The 20,172-nt window shown below is 38.5% G+C and overlaps 1 protein-coding gene across 3 annotated transcripts in view; it reads right to left on the bottom strand.

Moving 5' to 3' along the window:
- LOC136102753 (uncharacterized) overlaps positions 1–20,172 on the bottom strand; it is a 40,692-nt gene that overhangs the window by 2,786 nt on the left and 17,734 nt on the right. For all 3 annotated transcript variants that reach the window (XM_065840113.2, XM_065840114.2, XM_071808787.1), the window contains 10 exons: positions 19,771–19,901; positions 18,154–18,263; positions 17,716–17,884; positions 17,250–17,354; positions 6,302–16,984; positions 5,769–5,920; positions 4,188–4,347; positions 1,668–1,820; positions 843–1,001; positions 10–107 (listed from right to left, as the gene is read on the bottom strand). In XM_065840113.2, the coding sequence (XP_065696185.1) occupies positions 10–107; positions 843–1,001; positions 1,668–1,820; positions 4,188–4,347; positions 5,769–5,920; positions 6,302–16,984; positions 17,250–17,354; positions 17,716–17,884; positions 18,154–18,263; positions 19,771–19,901 (11,920 nt within the window). The remainder of the gene's footprint in view (positions 1–9; positions 108–842; positions 1,002–1,667; positions 1,821–4,187; positions 4,348–5,768; positions 5,921–6,301; positions 16,985–17,249; positions 17,355–17,715; positions 17,885–18,153; positions 18,264–19,770; positions 19,902–20,172) is intronic.

Below are 20,172 nucleotides of genomic sequence, written 5' to 3'. Positions count from 1 at the left end.
AGTCCTGACCTTTTTCTGAGTTCATTTAGCTCCATATTGTCTATCTCCACAATAACCGCAGATCTTTCCTGTGGCGCTCCAGGGGGAACTTCTGCTCTAGTTTCATCCTAGAAAATATTAAAAGGAGGGGGGAAAAAAAGCCAGTCAGTCACCATTTTTCTAGCTGTTAAAAATCTTTATTTCGATTAAAGCAGCCATAAGCACCACAAAGCAGGGGAACAAATCGCTCTTTGTGCCATTTAATCTTTTAATTTCCGGAGGTGCAATTTTCCAAACGTGTTTTCTAACAGAATGTTGATGAAGATAGTGCCTGCGTGTTTTATACACGCATCCATATGATATTTTAGGGTATTACAGTAACTGATTGTTACCGAATAACCAAGGCAGTACAGGAAAATGTAAAGAACGAAGAGATCACAAAGCGAAAAGCTTACAGATGTGTAGGAGGGGTTGGCAAAGGGCACGGAAATGCTGAACTGACGACACAAATCTCACTTTTGAAAATATTACTCAAACATCTTGCGAAATGGTTCAGGACTGCGGCGAAACGATCACTAAACTGCGCTGATGCAGCAATCAGTGACCATCCAATTACCAGTGCCAGCTGTAGCCCAATTCAAATATGGGAATACTTCAAAGTAAAAAAATAAACAGCTTCCTTAAATGGAAAGTCAATAAAAATGGTTTTACAACACTAAAGACAATTATCTTCAGCACATCACGGGCTAGCAAAAGCAGTGAATCAGCACAACAAGTATCAACTCCATTTTTAGGACAAGAGCCAGAAAAGCATAAGCACAGAAGACAAAAAAACCCCCAAACATTTCCATCTATTTGCTTACCCGAACAGCACCTTGGAACGACGTCACTTGCATTGCCTGATACTCCCTCTCCAGTCTCAAATAGCGGTTGTGCAAGTCGGTGTATCGAAGTTGGTTATCCCTCAGAGTCTGAGAAAGAGTCTTCAGCTGGGCAGCCAGGACAGCGTTCTCTTCTGCCGACTGCACAATCGGAAAGAAATCCATATTTAAATACATAACAATGAAGAATTATCTCCTCCAGGAAATCACTGCTTGAGATTTCTACACCTGTTTCAAGGTTTGGTCAAAACGTTCAGGTGAAGCAGTGAAAACAGACACAACGACAAACGTAAGGGAATATAAACCTAATTTCCTTCCAATTCCAGGCCACACAAGGAGACATAAACGTTAAGGGAATTTCCAATAATATTTATAAACTTTTGCGAACAAAACCGAACACAAACACACGTGCAAAGAAACACACACGCTCTTACTGCCTTAACAGCCACAGAAGTGTTCAGCAAGAATTTGTGAGGAAACATTCTTGAGGTGTTTAAAAATTGGTACGAGATAGTGAAAACCTTGTACCAGCTAAGAGAGACATCTGTTTCTGCCTATAAAATATTTTACTTTGAAGTTCAATCTCCTCAGAATGCAGGTTCCAACAAACCTCTCTCAGTCAAACAAGTCAGGAAAGCGTGATGGAAAAACAATACTGAAATTTAGTTTGTAATTTCTAGCCTGAGCCAACAGGGATGTGCTGAAGAATCTAAGTTTTAAATCACTCTGACTTTCAACAATACAACATTTCCGTGCTGGTATCAGCTCGGATCCACAGGAGGTGTTTGGGATCCCAGCTGTCGTTACCTTGGAATGAACCTGTTGGAAATGCAGATCCTTCTGGTGGGTCTCCTGGAGACAGCGCTGCAGCTCCTGCTGGAGCTCATTCTTCTCAGCCAAGACACGTTTCATTTCCCCTGACACATCAGCACTTCCAGCGAGGGTGGCAGTTTCCAAACCCTTCAAAAGCATCAACATATTCAGGGGAAATGGTACAGAAGTCTTCCAAATAATATATAAACTCCAACACTATACGTGTTGGGCTACACGATAAGTTCCTTCTCACAAGATTATTTCCTTCCCAAAAGTTAATACCACATTTGCAAGAGACTTTAGACAAAAAAACCTACTCAGTGTTTTCAACCTAAATACTTCAATTAAAAAAAATATTACCATGAAATTTATTTTTAGTTTGTAAACAGTGTGAGGCACAAAAAAAGAGGGAAAAACAGAGAAAGCCACATTAATGAATATAAAACACCTTTTAAAAATTATTTTCAAACTAATAATATACAGCACTCATGATTTGTAAAAGAACAGCTATTTTGAAAATACGAATATAAAGCTAAAAGTCCATTTTGAAAAGCAAATAAATAAACTCCAACCAACCAACTCAAAAATCAACTTTATCACAACGTGGACTTGATCTCTAGCAGGTGAACATTTTGGTGTTAAGCTCCAACAATGGAGGGCAGTTTGCCATCTCTTAATGCTTTATGGAACCTATGTTTCTTTAAAATCATGAACCAAGACTTCTACCACATAAAATATTCTATAACCCACCACATATTAGTGTTCAACGGCTTTTATTCGTGACGTTAATCACAGAAAACGAACAGCACATGAGACAAACTTGACCAGCTGAAACGTTGTTCATAAGGGAATGAAGAGGGATATGGTTTACCTCCTTTGGCACAGAGAAGACAAACAAGAAAATGATCCTAAAATCACCCTTTTCTTGAAGGTTTCCTGCCCGTGTGCAGAAGGAGGCAGCAATTGCCGGGCTGGGTCTCAGCTGCCACTTTTCTAAATCCAGGATTTTGTTGCTGGCAGACGCCAAGTCCAGCTGCTCCAGGGAGGACAAGGACACTGCCATTCACATCGCTGCCTTCGCCCCCCAATTAGGTCCTATTCTAATCCACAGTAATTAGAGACTGATTTAGGCTCTGAAGAATGAACTTTAGATCTTTACCATTTGTTAGCACCAAGCGTACAAATTCTGAAAACTCCTGTCAGTGTAAACTACCAAGGTCTTTTTTGATCCTCTTAAAAACCATGTCCCTGGAAACAGGTCCTAGCTATGATAGAACTGAAAAAATATTCACATTACCTGAAAGCACGTATCATTTTATCATTGCTAATTTTATATTTGTCACTGAATGTCCCCTATTCAGGGATTACAAGAAGTGTGAGTGTAGATTCTCATTTCACTTACATCCCACAGTACTAACAGGTTGGGGTTTTTTTGCCTCTCATTTATTTCTTCCTTAACATAAACAAGCCAAATCTTTTCTGATTTCTCTTAGGAGTTTTTCTATATCATGCTTTCCACCTCCCTCCTTTGAAACTTCTTTTTCTATTGCAGTGCAATACGTCAGTGAAGCAGAGATGAAGTGCACTACAGATTATTTACACTCAAGAATTACGTTTTCTGTGCTACTTTTCCAAGCATTTACTCAACATCCAAACAAGTTGTTTGATTTAGATTGGTTTCCTAAAAATAAGGTATATGCAAGTCATCTCGTTTGTCTGTCTCTTCCCCCAAACATATTTGCGTCAGCTGATGAAGCTGGCACAAGAAGCCAGAATTATATTCCCACTTATGGATATAACACTTTGCAGCTGCTACACGAGCAGAATTCTTCCTTGTGTTGCCTAACAGTTCTCTATCCTCTGCTTGATTTGAAAGGATTAACTGAGAAACCTGTACATTGCACTAGTTCTTTTCTTCCTTTCTAGTAGGTGTCTCTATTTACCAGCACCCAGCCTTCCGTTGATCCATGTTTGAACCATTCGTATTTTTAAACTTCTTCATATTATTCTGGATTTAACTAATCTAAGAAAGCAAATTTGAAGATTACTTAAGTACTAATATTACTAATATTAGCAACTCAGTAACAAGCAAATAGTTCACAACGTAACCACAGCAAATTATTACTCCTTTTTGACAAGGAATCAGTAACCATTGTTGGTTCACCTTCTGCTTCACATTTGATTTCTTTAGGAAGGTTCTTTCTGTGTTTTCAACCATTAAAATACACCACCAGCAGCGAGTTTCCTCTGTTATTTTATGAACATATGAGAAACCCGTGATTTTTCTTTGTTTACAAGAAGTTGATCAACATACCAGGCTCCATTAAAAAGTGGTTTTAATAATTGCGACTCATTTGCTTGGAATAGTTCTAACTTGCTGATTCGATCCCAGGCAACACTGACACATCCTTCCATACTTCGCTATCATACGGTGTATAGTTCTCATTTGGGAATCAGGCAGCGAATTTAATACAATAAACTGATTAAAATAAACCTATTCCTGCATTTTTTTACCTTGGCTGGGTAATTGCTGCTGGCGGAGACTGATTTCTTCACAATCATGTCCTGTTGTACCTTCTGGAGCTCCGCAATCTGTCGATCTTTCTCAGCAGCGGTGATTTGATATTGATTTCGCAGTGCCAGGGACTCTGATAGGAGGAGGTTTTTTTCCATTCTGAACACAAAAGATGAGACATTAAACGATAATCTGCTACGTACGAGTCAAGGAAAAGGATAAAGCTGTAGTGTTTATTTCTGAAATAAATAATGGGATTTTCTGCCCAATAAAAATAAACAAATCGGAAAATAAAGCCTGGAAAGTGATAACTTCATGTTTGCTTTGCTGGCCTGGAGATGAGAGAAGTTCACTGGCTGCAAAGATGCTGATGTGTGTTAACACAATAAATACTTCAATTTTGGGTTGCAGTTGAGTGCTGCTCAGTTTACCCTATTGCAAGTACACAAGGACAAAAAACTTCTTCATGTCTAGCCTGAATCTCCCTTCTTTTATGTTAAAACCATGACCCCTTGTCCACAGACTGAGAAATAAATACACAGGCCACATCTCCTGAAACTGTTGTCCTACACAGGCGATAGCACAAAGGGCATAAAAGTAACTGAAATCCTTTTGAATTCAATTTAATCTATGCTTTTACAGTTTGGGGGAGGAAAATGCTATTCATGCTGTTCACCATTTAAGTCTGCAAGTTAGAATGAGGTTCAAGTATTTCATGCTAACTTGCTTATATTTGCAATGACTTTTGATCTACACCCTCCACCCCAAAAATTTCTAACACAGAACAGATATTATCTTACACAGACTTTCATCAGAGATCTAGAACTCGCACTATAAAATGCAGGAAGGCATTTGGATGCTGCCTCCTGGCCTCAAATTCAAACAAAACTATCTTCAGTGAACTGATCATAAGGTGCTTACGCACTTCAATCGTCTGCACAAGTTTAAAAGCTTGAACAAGAGCAGCACTCTGACGTGGCCAAATCTCAATGTGCCTCCCAATGCTGCTTAAAAATGCCGACTGTGTTCTTCAAAGCAGACCTCACGAGGTATTCACAGAATTAGGCCCACAGTGTCATATTATTGATTTGTCACGGATGATGCAACATGTGAACAGCGCTGAAGTGGGCTCTCAAACCTACAAAAATAACGCTCAAATGTGTAACGAAGTTGATTTTCAATACATAGTTGGGCCAAATACGCAGCACCTCGGACACTTTTTTTTAAAATAAAAAGAGATTTGGGGGGAAATTTTCAGCCATATGAATCATTACTTTAAGAGGAGAAGCACTGAAGGAAGATTCTTCAACTGCAGTTCCATATATCCAAGTCACCAACAGAAGAAACAACATAAAATTAAGACTGATTGAAAGGTTACATAAGCTAAGAGACCATTACATAAAGATACAAGGATAACCATAGAGACAACCCTGTGGAAGTTGATTTTGCACGTTACAGAAATATTCTTATCCTGCTTCCTGCTAAGCTATGCACAATTTTGGGTTTATATCAGCTATGAAGTCACTGAAGAATTTTAAACAACAACCACACGTACAATATATTAATTTTAACATTCATACCTTAATGCAGCAAGCTCATTCTGGTACGATGCAATCTCCCGCTCGGTTTCTGCTTGGAAGGCTTTTGTCTGATGCAACGTCTTCTCCAGATCATCAACCTTGCTCTTCAGTTTTGATATTTCAACAGCGGCAAGGCCGGCTCCTTCTTTAGCCTACAGTTAATAAACATGATCAGTGAACTGGAATGACAATGTTACGACTGAAATTGTACTAGTGCTAGAATTCTAATTACAGAATAACGTTTCTTCCCCGTTTGCTCCTGTATAACAGGATAATTACCTAAGCTCCCCAAATCGTAAGCATGCCTTCTCAAGTCACACCACGTTTCCTTAGCACTCACAGAATTTACAGTGTTTAACTTTAGAATCCATGCCTGTAAACATAATTACAAAGTGATGTGGCCAATTAAAACTTACCAATCTTTCCCTATCATTCTGAGCCGTATCCACATTACCTTTAAAAGAATTTATCTCATTGATGCTGTTGCAACCAACGGGCAATGAAGCTGCGCCCTGTTTGGGTTCAGAAGTTACCTTCTGATGGCTGAGCTCCTGCAGCAATTTGTCTCGGTCATCCTGAAGACTGGCCATAGCCTTGGAAAACGCTTCAATCTGGTCAACATAATTCCCACAGGCGGATGAGAGCCTGCTCATCTCCATCTCCCGGTTGACTAACGTCCTACAGACACTTCCAATCTCATCAGCAATCTCATCAAGTGTAACCTTATCTGCAGCAGCAAAAATAGCCCGATTCAGAAGAGAATTTTCTTTAAGCACACTGAGAAGACGCAATTTAAAGCCATTCAATTCAGCCTCAAGTTCACCTCCTTTCTTTTTTTCAGTCTCTAGTTCAGAGGTGTATTTGCTCTGAAGAACCTTTAACTCCTCTATGATCCTATCTCGATCATTTTGCAGAGCAGTCATCGCTTTCCCAAAGGCCTCATTTTGGGACCTCAGCTCGCTATTTTGAGTCTGAACTTCTAATATCATCTTCTCAGTAAGAGCATCAGATTCCTTTTCACGTCCAAGTGCCAGAAGAGCGTTACTGTACTCCTCATCTGCACCCTTAGTATTTCTGCCTCTTGATTTATTGATTTCCTGAACCTTCTTCTGGAGATTTTCTCCAAACTGGGCACTGGATACACTTTCTATTTTCTGAATGCTATCACTAGTAAGCAGTTTCTCTCCAGATTCAGAAACAAGTTTCTCTTTGTTTAACGATGCAATTAAAGATTCTAAATCATTTACTTTGGACACTAATTTTTTATTTTCACGTTCCAAAGACTCAGCAGTATCCTTCTGCAGTTGACCGGAAAGTTGCATTTCTTTCATTTCTTTTTGAAGGTCATATTTTTCCTGTTCAAGGCTTTTAATGCTATCCAGTTTCTGCTTCAGTAGGTCTTTCAGCTGATGGTCTTTCAGAGATAAAACCTGGTTAAGATCTTCCCTATACTTTATCAGTTGGGCACTTAGCATCGCGTTTTCGGAGTGAAGATCATCGATCTGATTGAGAAGCACCCTTAACTCTTGTTTCAAAGCATTATTCTCACTTGCATTGCTAACTATAAGACTGTCCCGCTGATTTAAGACGTCTTGGTGAAGATGTTCCAGTTGTTTGTATTTAGACAAGAGATCATCCCGGTCATTCTGAAGAGACGACATGGATTTTTTAAAGGCATCTATTTCACTGGCAATTGCGGTCTTATCTTGACCTGCTTTGTCCGCTTTCATCTGGAGATTCCTCAGTTCATTTTCCATCCTCTGGCACGACTCCTGGGATTGTTGTCTCTCTACCTGCAAAGACCTTAACTGAAGTTCATACTCCTCGATTTGTTTCCTATGCTGAGTTTGTACCTGAATCAGATAGTCAGAAATTTCATCACCTTTGGAAGAAATGAGTAGGGAGATTTCTTTGTCTTTATTATTCAGCATGATCTTCATTTGCTCAGAAATGGTAATCTGCTTTTGCAATTCAGCATTCATCTTTTCTTTCTCAGCTACAAGCTCTTGCAATTCTTGTTCCTGTCTCGTAAAATTACTTTCCAGAGCTTTTATCTCTCTTCCTGCACTTTTACTACTCTCTATGAGATGATTAAGAGAATAGTTTTCTTTCAGGAGTGTTTGCAAAGCTTCCTCTTTGGACTGAAGGAGATTCTCCAATTCTTGCTGCCTGCTTCGAAAAAAGGCGTTTTCTTCCTTTATTCTGCAGAGCTCTTCATAGCGTTGTGTGTCGATGGATTTTTGCCTCAAGTACAGTTCATCCTTTGTTTCCTCCACCACAGAATATTTGATATTCAGCTCTTGAATCTGAGTCATTTTGCCTTTCAGTTCATCTTGTAAAGACGTTATTATTTTATTACTGTCTTCTATCTGTTTCTCTTTATTTTGGATGGCCTCTTTGAACTGCATTTCCCAGGTTTTCATTTCAGTGATGACCCTGTCCCGGTCATCCTGAAGAGAGGACATACACTTTGTAAAAGCAGCTAACCGTGCCAAAGCTGCGTTCAAATCTGCCTGGAGTTTTTTGGTTTGAGAGTCCTTAATTCCAGCTTCCTCTTGCAAACCACGGACCTCGCTAATTGCCCTCTCTTTTTCTCTCTGAAGGGCATCATGTTTTTCCTCCAGGTTCAAAAGTTCTCTTTTGTGAACCGACTTTAATTGTTGAAGATTAAATTCCAATTCTCTCTCATATTCTCTCTTTTGAATTTGTAGTTTGTCATCTTTGTCCTTAAGTTCTTTTCTCCAATTCAGATTCTCATCGGTAAGCCTGTCCACTTCATCCTTTAACTGATCCACCAAGCTCATTTGAGAAGCAAGCTGTCCCTTGAGATTATATATGTCTTCATTTGATTTTGCAAGCTTTTCTGACGTGTTACTTAAATCCTTTTCAAATTTTTCACTTTTTGACTGTGACAGTTTCACAGATCGTTCCAAATCCAGGATCAGCTCCTGGAACTTTATAGAATCTTTTTGCAAGTGGTTGATCTCCTGTTGTTTCTCCTTTAAGAGTTCTTGCAATTCTTTCGTTTTGTTTTTACTTCCATTGTTATCCCTCTGAGCACTTTTCACCTTCTCCTCAAACACTTTAACGAGATGTAGCTGCTGTTCTTCTTTTTCTCTAATCACATTACACTTTTCTGCCTTTAATTCTTCCAGTTGGTGTAACAGCAAGTTATTCTGTACCTGTGCTGATTTCATCCTATCAGTAAGATGATCAATCTTTTTAACATGATTAAGCAATTCTGTCTCAAGAAATTCTCTCTCATTCTTTACCTTGTAAGAACTTTCCTGTACATTTTCTAATTCTTCCTGTAACAGACATTTATCATCCTCTAAAATCTTAACTTTTTCATTTAGATTAATAATTTCTTGTTTAAGACTTTTACACTCCACGTCCAGCTTCGTTAGACAATGATTTTTATGGTCTAAAGACTTTTCGGTTTCTTTTGCTTTTTCTGAAATTAATTTAATTTCTTGTTCCAGGACAAGCACATCTTGTTCTTTTTCAGAGAGTTTATCCTTCAACACATTAACATGCTTTAACAATGATTCCTTCTCATATAACGCATCATCTATTTTAGACTGCGTATCATTTTGGTGCACTTCCATCTGAACTTGGAGCTCTCCCAAAGCTGCTTTAGTTACAGTGATGTTATTATGAAGGACATCGTTTTCATTCTGAATTTTCTCTAAAGCCTGCTTTAAATTTTCAGAAGTTTGTTTCAGCTGCTCGTTTTCCTCCATTAGCTGATGATTCTGTTCAGTGAGTTCATGAAGACGATCCTGGTGTTCTTGCATCCTCCCCTCTTGCTCACATATCTGCCTTTCTGCTTTCCGTTGTAATTCAGCAACTTCCATTTTCTTGGATTCACTGAGTTGCTTCAGTTGGTTCTTAATAACCTCATTATCATCAATAACTCTTTGTAAATGCTTCTCAAGAGCCTCCTTCTCAGATTCTCCTTCCCTGAGTCTCTGAACAGCCTCTTGCTTCTCTTTTCTAGTGAGATCAATAACTTGCCTCATATCTGCTATTTTACTACTGATATTCTCATAAGCCTGAAGAAGCGATTCATACTCCTGCTTTAATTCACTATGCTTAGCCTTCCATCCTGTTAATTCAACTGTCTGAGAATCTTTTAAGGTATTTAGTTGGAAAGAAAAGGCCTCTTTTTCCTGTACTATAGTCTCCATGGTGGATTTAAGACTTTCACATGCCGCGGTCAGGTTCTCATTTTCGGTCAACAGCCTGGCATTTTCAGAAGCAAGGCTCTCCTCTTCAGCCAACAGAGAAACGCTACTGGAACTTTGTTTTTCTCTACCAAGCTCTAACAAGTGTTCAAGCATACCTGTCTTGTTCACCAGTTCTTCTCTTTCCAACATCAGCTGATCAATCTGGTCTTTTAGACATTTATTTTCTCTCAGGGCTTCTTTACGCGATATTAAAGCCGCCTGTAATTTCCTTTGAAGGCGCTCTTTGGACTTGTCTTCTGCTGTAGTTCTTTGCTCTTCTAGTTTAGAATCATTCACATTCGCCGTTTTTGCCAGTGGTTCTTCCATCGTTTGCATTTGTTTCTGGATCTGACATTCTGTTGCTTCTCTCAGTTTAGTTTTCCCAGAGTAATCATCTTTTCCAGTATCATCTTCTTCCTTAAGCTCTTTACATGACGCTACAGGTTTACTCCTCTCAGCCTTCTCACGTAGCATATGCAGCTCTGCCAGAAGCTTTTCATTTTCTTCACTGAAATGTTTTACCTCCTTTTTCATATCAATTACTTCCAAACGGGACTTTTCTAAACAACTGACAAGTTTCTCTTTTTCACCCTTCATTTCTTCAAATGCTGTTTTGTAATGGGAGGCTTCTTCTTGCCCCTCCTTTAGAGCTTCATTTAACGCTTCCTTTTCCAGATCAAGTTTATCTTTGAAATCCATGAGCGAACAACGCAACGCTTCTATTTCCTCGTCCTTTTCTGCAGCCTCCTTCTCAGCTTCAGTTCTCAATCTCTGCAGTTTCTCCTGGCTTATCCTGTAATCCTCTTCACTTTTTTTAATAAGCGCTTCTTTCTCATTATTCACACGTTCAAGCGCTGTCTTAACATCTATCACTTCAGCCTCATAAGCTTTCAGCTTTTTCCCTATCTGCTTTATGTCCTCCAAGAAGCTGCTCTTAGGTTGCTCCTGCTGTCTCAAAGAGCTTACGTTGACCGTTTCTTCTCTTTCATCACCAAATTCAACTGATATTTTTCTCAACTCTTCCTTTAACACTTCTGTTTCCTCCTGAAGTTTGGCATAATTACTTCTTAGTTCTTTCAGCTCAGTGTCTCTATTTGCCCCTGAAATGGTTGTGTTTTCAGACTCTTTTAAGGATGCAACCTGAACCTCGCTTTTTGGTTTGTCTGATTCCAAATTCCACAGGTCAGCTGCTTCTTCTCCCAGCAGTGCTTGTGAAGCCAGTTCTTTCCCTAGAGGATGCTCTTCTAACTGATTAAGGTCAAGGTCTTTACACTTTGTTTGAAGAACATCCCAGAGTGCTTTATATTTTTGTCTGAGCTGTTCAAGGTGGGTTTTTTGTTCATCAAAAGCTGCTGCAAGTTTAGTGTGCTCTTCCCTTTCTTTCTGAATTTGTTTCATATCTTCTTTCCTGACCTCAAGCTCCCTCTGTAAGGCTTCCTTTTCTTTTTTCAATTGATTCATGACATTAGCATCATTGTTGGCGTCCATACGCTTCTGCTTGTCGCCAGCACCTAAACCAGGATCTTCTGAACTGGAATTTTTCAAAAACTCTTCCTTTTTAGCTTCAGACTTTACCTTCTCAACAGCTAGGAGCAGCTGAGAACGTTCCTCTTCATATGCACTTGCTTTTTCATCAAGCACAGACTGCATATGAGCGAGCATGCGCTCCTTCTCCTCTAAAGACTTTAGGTTCTGCTCACATATATTTTGTTTTTCAGCAAGGACATCATTTAGTTTTGTAACGTTGTCCTGAAGTTCCTCTACGTAAGAGGCTTTTGAAGACAAAATTTCAGTCAAATCACTTATTTTGGCATCTTTTTCTAAAAGCTGTTGCTTCAAAGTTCCAAGATGAGACTCAAAATCTTTATTTTGTACTTCAACTAGTTTCAGCTTCTCTGTTAACTCATTCACTTTTTCCAACAACTCCTCTGCCTTTTTTTGCTCTTTTTCTATTTCTTCCTGTCCACTCTTTTCTAGCTTCCCAACTTTTTGCATTAGATCTCTTCTTACTATCAACGCTGCTTGAAGTTTCTTTTTCAGGTTCTCTTTTTCCTTGCCCATTTTCTCAAGATTAAACTGCATCTCTTCTTTCTCATTCATTAAATCTTTAAACATAGCTTCTATACTGCTTAACATAACCTGATTGTGTTCCAGCTCTTTCTTACAATCCTCAAGCTCCTGCAATACTCTGTTTAGCTCTCCTACAGAACTATTGTGAACAGCTTCAAGGTCTTGCAGTTTGGTATTTAATCTATTTCTCTCTTCAGAAAAACTCAGCATTTCATTAGACAATGATTCCATGATCTGGGTAACAGAACAGTCCTTTTCTTTCACTTGCTGGCTTAGACTAGAAACTAAATCCTTCTGCTGATTTACCTGGGAAGTTAGGTTTTTGATGAGTTGATCTTTTTCTCCTATTTCTTCAAGGAGACTTTCTACTTTTTTACCTTCAATGTGGAGTTTTTCTTGACTAGTTCTTACTATTTCTTCTGATTTAGTTACCTTTTCTTGAAGAAATTCTACCTGCTTATTTACTTCTGCAAGAGACTCTTCCCTTTCTTGCGAGATTGACTGTAGTTTACATAATGTTTCCTTGACTGTGACCATTTCTTTTGACAGACATTCAATTTCAGATTTGTATTTGCCCTCCATCTTTTCCATATCATTCTGCAGCAACTCCTTCTGCTTCTCAAGCGACTGCATACTTTTTAGTTCATCTTTCAGGATGTCTATTTCTTTCTGTTTTTCTAAAAGCATCAGTTGCAATTGTTCTCCTTCTGTCTCTTTGCTCAAAATAGCGGTTATCAGAGCGGAGAATTTTTCCAACTGAATTTTACTATCAGTTAGCTGCAGTTCAGAATCTGAAGTCTGCGCCTCCTTTTCTTTACATAAAAGCCTACTACTAAGTAGCAGAGATAAGCTTTGAGTTAATTCCTGGTGTATAAGATCCAGCTCTTGCTGCAAAGACTGGATTTTGCTGTCCTTTGCCCTCATTTCACTTTTCAAACTGCTCAATTGCTCAGTGAGATTATTATTTTGTAACGTTGCCCTATCAAGTTCTGTCACCCATTTGTTTTCTGACTCAAGTAGACTTTTTTCTATAGTTTCCAATTTAAGTTGTAATTCAGAAAGTTCTTCACCCTTCACACTGACCTGCATCTGTAACTTCTCTTTTTCAGTCTTCATCTGCAGTTGAACAGCATCTATCTGCATCCTCGAAAACTTCTCACTGGTTTCTAGTTTTTCATTGATCTCTCGGAGCTCTTCCACTTTCCTTTGCAAGTGATTTTGAGATGCAGTAAGTTCTGTGTTTTCGGCCTTCAGCTTATCAGCATCTTCTTGTAACAGATGTTTCGCTTCCTCTAAAGACTCTACCTGGCTCCGCAGACTACTTATTAAAAGTGCATTATCGTGGCATTCTTGAGACGATTTGGAATTTACGTTGTCCAGCTCCAACTTCAGAAACGCTATGTTATCCGCCTGGTCAATGCATTTCACACGCAGAGACTCTGCGGCCAATTCTTTTTGCTGCAATTGTTCTTCCCACGTACTTATCTGGTCTAGTGTTTTTTGGTGTTCATTTTTCAGAAGGTCAAGTTCCAAAGCCAACGAATCAATTTGCTTCTGATTAATATCGAGCTCCTCGTTCTTTTTCTGCAATTCCTTAGTAAAGTTTTCCATGGCTGCATCACTTTTCTCTAGTTTTTCTCTGAGACCCTCAATCTCACTAGAAAGAACACTAACGTTGCAATCTGCCGACTGTAAACTGCTTTCTTTCTCCTTTAAAGAATTTAGCAGGCCAGCAATAACTTCTTCCTTTTGCCCAAGAGCCGCATTCAGCTCAGTTCTTAGCTCATCCTGTGCTTCAGTTTTCTCCTGAAGAGATAAAAGGGCCTTTTCTTTCTCGTGGACCTGTTCTTTCCACTTCTGTAGTTCTTGGGTTAGTTCATCTACCTGACTTTGGAGCTCAGAAATTAGATTTGTTTTCTCTTCATCCTTCCTTGCATTTTCCTTCAGAGTACTGAGGAGACTTTTATTTTCCATAAGAGAGGATTCCTTTTCTGATAAGGACTTGTCCATCTCAATTACTACATTCTTCTGATGTTGTATTTCTTTTTGTAAATTCATGTTCACTTCCTCCAACTCTGCCAACTGTTTCTTTACGACCTCGCATTCATTCTCTTTCTCATGAAGCTGCGTCTTTAAATTCTCGCTTAATAACGAAATATTGTTGATGGTTAATTCTTTTTCTGAAACAAGCGCTTTTAATTGTTGTGCTTCAGAAGATAAAAGCTCTAACCGTTTCTCCTGCAAAACAGAAGACTCCTGGACCTCAGAAAGCTGTGTTTTTAAACTGATGTAGTCATCTAACTTTTGCTTTAAAGACTCATCCTTTTGTATAATTGCATCATTCAACTGGGATGACTTTTCTGTCACATTTCTAAGCTGATATTGAAGGTCAGAAATAACCTCCATATTCTCAGACAGTTGAACCCTCAGTACATCAGACTCCTCAGATTTATCTTTTAATAACTTTAATTCCTGGGTTTGCCTCTTAAGTTCATTTTCTTTCTCCTGCATTGCGTTTCTAAGCTGGTTACTTTCCAAACCTAGGGCTTGTAGTTGGTTTTGCAGATCTGAAATTATTTGCACATATTGCCCTTCTCCTGCCATTTTACTGTCTTTCATTTGCTGAATCAAAGCCTCCTTCTCAGAAAGGAGAGTTTCTTTTTCTTCAAAGGCAGTTTTAAAGTTTTCTTTTTCAATCAACAGGCCATCAATTTGGTCCTTCAGAGCTAAAATATTATGGCTCTGCTGGGACAAGTGTGAGGTTAAAGCAGCTACTTCGTCTGACTTTTTCATTACTGTAACATTAACCGTTTCAATGTCTGCTTTCAATTGTTCATTTTCCAGAGCTGCTGTATGTGCTTGTTGCCTTGCTGAAGTGATTTCAGACTGTTGCTGTACCAGCTGTGACTGAAGAACTTCACATTCCTGGGACTTTTTGCTCAATAAACTCGACAAGTCCTCCTTTTCATGCTTAAGCACATCCACTTCTTTGCTTAAGAGCTGTAGTTGATTATTTAACGCTGTACTTTCCTCCATTTTTTCCGAAACTTGCCTATGAAACTCCTCAAGTTCTGACCCCTGACTTGTTACAGTCAGGTCTCTTTCCTCTACCAACTGAGACAACTTTGTCTTTTCATCTTCAAGATTTTTAATTTCATCCTGCAACTCTACAATACGGAATTTACTCTCTTCCATTTCCTTCCGTAATGAATCATTTTGAAGGACTTTCTCGTCTAGAGACCTGTTTGCGGCTTCAAAATCCAAAGTTACACTTTGAATTCGTTCCTGCAGTAGCGAATTCTCTTCCTTACTACGGCTGAGCTCTTGGATTAGGGTACTGCATTCAGACACCTTATTATTTAACATTTCTTCTTTCTTTATGTCTTTGTCTCTAGTATCCTCCAGCTGAATCAGAAGTGATTGCATTTGTTCACGCAACTGTTGTGCCTGTTCCTTGCTTTCACACAACTCACCCGCCAGCACATCACACTCCTTTGTTTTCTCCTGCAGCTGTTCTGCAACTGAGTTTTCCTTCTGCTTGGCAAGTACCGAAAGTTGTTCAAGCTCTTTTGCCAAATTGTTTTTATCACAATTTAGTACTGAAAGAGTTTTTTCGTACTCGGCAGTGCTAACAGATAATTTTTTCTCTATTTCTGTGACAGCCTGGATTTTCTTTAACAATTCACATTCTTTTGCATCCAGGAGTTTGGACAAATTCTCCTTTTCACTGATTAGCTGTTCCTTCTCTTTTTCCACCATATCTACACTTTTTTTCAGAGATTCATTTGCTTTTATTTGCTCTGCCAATTTCTCTTCTTTCCCTTCAAGATCTGCCTGCAATTGCTTATTAGCTGAAGCTTTCTCCCGTGTCTCTATTTCCATTTTGTTAATTTGTTTATGTATTTCATTTAATTGGTTATTAAGTTCTTTGCAACACGTCTCTTTGGCTTTCAGATCGTCAGTTAATTTAAGTTTAGTCTCTTCATTTTGCTGCTCCAAAACCCCCAGCTTCTGCTCTAATGAAATAATGAACTCTTGTTTCTCTTGTAATTCTTTTTTAATTGTTTCCTGATGTTCAGTATGTTCTATAAGCTTCCTAGATAGCTCAGCCAACTCTTCATCTTTCTTAGAGTTTTCCAAAAGCAGTTTGTTGTGTGAATCTTTCATTGTTTTTAACTCATTTTCAAGTGTCTGTGCTTCACTCTCTTTCTCTTTAAGCAAACTGTTCCATTTTTCCTTGAGAGTGTTGTTTTCCTCCAGCTGAGATTTCAAATATTCCATTTCTTTTCTCTGTTTATCCTCCGTTTCTTGTAGCTTTTCAGATGATTTACTAATTTGCTCTTTCAGCAAAGTAATTTGTGACTCGCACTCCGCGAGTTTGTTATGGTATGCGACACCGTTGGCTTTGATTTCGGAACGGAGATCCTTAATTGTAACGCTGTTCTCGCTGCTTTGTCTCAGTAACTCCTCATTTTCTTTGGTTTTAGCTTCATTCTCAGCTCTAACTCTTTCCAGTTCTAGTCTCATTGCATTACTCTCCTCAGAAAGCACAGATATTTTCACACTTGCATCTCTCACATCAGCTGTTTGTACTTCTTTCAGTAAATGAGCTTCTCTTTCAGCCTTTGATAAAGCCTCTTCCATCCCTCGTATTTCTTCCTCTTTGCATTGCACGTGACGCTTCAGGACAAGAACCTGTTCGGAATATTCTGTCATACTCAAAGTCAGGACAGACATCTCCCTGTCTTTTTCTGCCAGCGCTTCCTTAAGATGATCCATTTCCCTTTCACATCTCTGGAGATCTTGAATAAGTTGGGATCGTTCCTCTAAATGACTGGTATTCAATTTGTCAAGCTCTTCATTTGTCTGGTCCAGATCCAGCTGCATCGACTCCACCACGCCGTCTTGTTTCAAAGTCTAAACATCGAGAAAATAACGTTACAATAATTCAAACATAGGTTAGAGGGAAAATAGAAGTTACACTCCACACGTAGAAGGAGAATTTCTCTCTACCCAACTGAACAGTCACGCGATGGCCACGTTATTCTTTAGATTGTTTTAGTACACTGACAGTTTAGTATATGAAGTTTTTAGCAGCTAATGCTGATATTTTGCCGAAGTTTAAAAGGGCCATGTCAAAAGAACATCAAATTTCTTCTCTCACTTTATTTGAATGAGTTACCTTTTCCTTCAGTGCAGCCACTTTTTCTGTCAGATCGTTGATGATGGTTTTCTGCTCAGTGTTCTCCACTTCATAGACACTGCATTTCTTTAAGGCTTCGTTCAGCTTAGCATTAAAAATAAAAGTCAATGCGACAGAAATATATAGGATTACATTATAATCGCGATGTTAGAGTTACAAGATTGAATTTATATAACAGCAGAATTTATACTTTGAAATTAATAAATGAGGATAATTTATCACCCCAATAAAACATAAACACGTTCATGCAAAGCTCTGTGTTGGGTCTAAGAAATCCTTACACCCAACTTAAAGCAATTACACGAAGTGAAGAAAACAGTAAAGAAACAGAGCAAAAATCTTCAGATAGGGAAAAACAGCAATATTGCTGCTGATACACAAAGTTACAGCTAACGATCATCAGTTCTAATAAATTAACTACTATTTAACAATAACTGTAACTCACTTTTTGCTCCGTATGCACAAACTTTTCACCAAGCTCTTTGTTCAGAAGATCCTTTTCTTTAAGCTGTTTCCTCAAAGTTTCAATTTGTTCTAGTTTTTTGGTCACGCTCAACAGCTTTTGCTCTTTTTCTCCAAGTGACGTTTCAAGGAAGCTATTTCTGTCACTTAATCTAAGAAGAAAATATGTATTTAGGTATTTTGGAAAAAAAAGCCTGCTTTTCCATAGACTTATTAGCCCCGAACTACGGTCCTAAAAGAACAATTATGTTTGCACTTTCCATTTAAACTTGCAAGTACAAAAATAAAATGACTGCAAACAGAAGCAGGAATCAATAACTCTTTTTCAAGTGTTTTCAGATATTATACTTCTCACTAGAAGTTTAAGCTCAAAGTAAAAAAAGCTAATCCTGTATGGAGCTGTAAAGAACACGTATTTCACCCTTTCAGCTGCTCATTCAAGCTGGAGATCAGAATTTGATGCTTTTCCGCATCTCGCATTTGTTGGTTGCGTAACTGGGTGAGCTGAGTTTGCAAACGTTCATTTTCACTCTGCAACAAAATAAGAACGAAGAGGATTATAACGTGCAAACAACCAGAATAACGCAAGACAACTGGAGCCATGAAAACCTGACCCTTCGGGAGATTCACATCCTGCACTCTAATAAATACAATTATTCCAGCACTTCAGCCAATACCAGGGCAAAATATAACACTGATATCACAAGGTTAGATGTGATATTAGTTCAAATAGATGCAACCCACCTTTCAGAAACATCTCCTGCACACCCAAAACACCACACACACGCACTGTGTTAAGGCAGCTTACTTGTTTTAACAAGGGGATCTAATGCTTCGAAAAAATACTTTCCTCATTGCTTGGAAGACAGTACCAAACTTGTATTTTTGTTTTTTTTCTTATTTTTTCAGGTTGAGGGAATGCAAACACCTGCATATGGGGGATTGTGGAGAAAAGAGAAGGGAAGCAAGCTTCATTCACACAGCTTTTGTTTGGTTAACACAGTACAAACCTACTCTAGCCAGATCCACTGCACCAACTCGAAAATAAAACCACCAAAAAAAACCTGAAAGCGGCAACCAAAAGCAGAACACAAATCCAGAACCAACAGCAAACAGGACAAACTTGTCACCTCTCATGACAATACGCTAGTGTTTTGGAGGAGGCAGAACACACCTGCACCGCCCTCAATAGCTGCCCTTCTTCATCTACACCAAACGTTACCTGCATTGAAAGGCTTTGTTATAGGATTCTAAAGCAATGATCAATATAAGGTAGGCTTTCATCTTAAAATCATTAATTCTTTTTTACATATGTGCAACTGAACAGAACAACAAGCAGTAATGCACCAAGCCCGAAGGAGTTTGAGTAAGAGATCAACCACATCACTTAGTGAAAAGAAGGTCTACAAATTACCAACCATAGTAACTTGTCAGTCAGACAATATTAGAAAGAACTTTTCTGATAAATATTTACTTTACTGTTCCTTTTGGTACCTTCATTGAATAATTTCACAATATAAATATATATCAAATTAATACATGTGGGTTAGATTGTGTTTATAAATATATATATACTAAAAAATATTATTTTTATATATATTTACACAGTTTCTTTTCTATAAATGTGTCCACATATATATTAAAAAAAACCCCATACACACACATTTATATAAAAGAAATCTGAGGGATGTAAAACCAGTGAGACTTATGCCAGTATTAACAAAATCTAATTCTGGACCTTCTGACAAAAGTCCCCTAACAAAGAACAATGAAAATCAGGTTGCCTTTTACTATGTTTCTAAAACAAATAACAAAACCTACTTACAAACAAGTTTCTCCGTGTGATGACTTTTGTTTTGACTTCAGAGCATAATATAGCATGCGTACACTCTCTGCCAACACAATCATGAGGTATAAACCGGGCTTTAGACAGTTTTGCTAGCTGCAAATTGATGTTTTTGTCTTATTGTAGGCTATGATCATAAGAAGATGATATAGGGAGAATACAATGATTCTCCACACAAGTCCCAAAGCTCACCTGCAGAGCCTCCATTCTCCCTTGGAGCTGCAATCGATCTTCCAAATCCTGACAACGCTCTTCTAGAAAAAGGATTTGTTCCTGCAACTGATTTCTTTCCAACTCCAACTCTTCAACCACACTCCGCAACCCTACTTAGGCCAAAGAAGAAAAATCATCTCAAGAAAGGCGTACTAAAATTCCTGAGGTTTAGAAATGGTTTCGGCTTTTTATTCATGATTCCCAGCAGTGCTGGGCGCAATCAGATCTCAACCATTTCCAGTGCAAATACCTGAGGCCCTGCGTTTCCAAAAATTAGACACCAAAAGTGCCCTTAACGCTAAAAAACCAAAATAAAGGGCTCAAGAACTCGGAGAACCTGGGAAAAATATTCTAAACAATATTGTGGCTCGTGTTACTTTA

The sequence above is a fragment of the Patagioenas fasciata genome, chromosome 5, assembly GCF_037038585.1.
Source record: "Patagioenas fasciata isolate bPatFas1 chromosome 5, bPatFas1.hap1, whole genome shotgun sequence".
Lineage (NCBI taxonomy): Eukaryota > Metazoa > Chordata > Aves > Columbiformes > Columbidae > Patagioenas > Patagioenas fasciata.
Note: the sequence above shows the minus strand (reverse complement) of the source record. Positions and strands in the feature narration are given on the sequence as shown.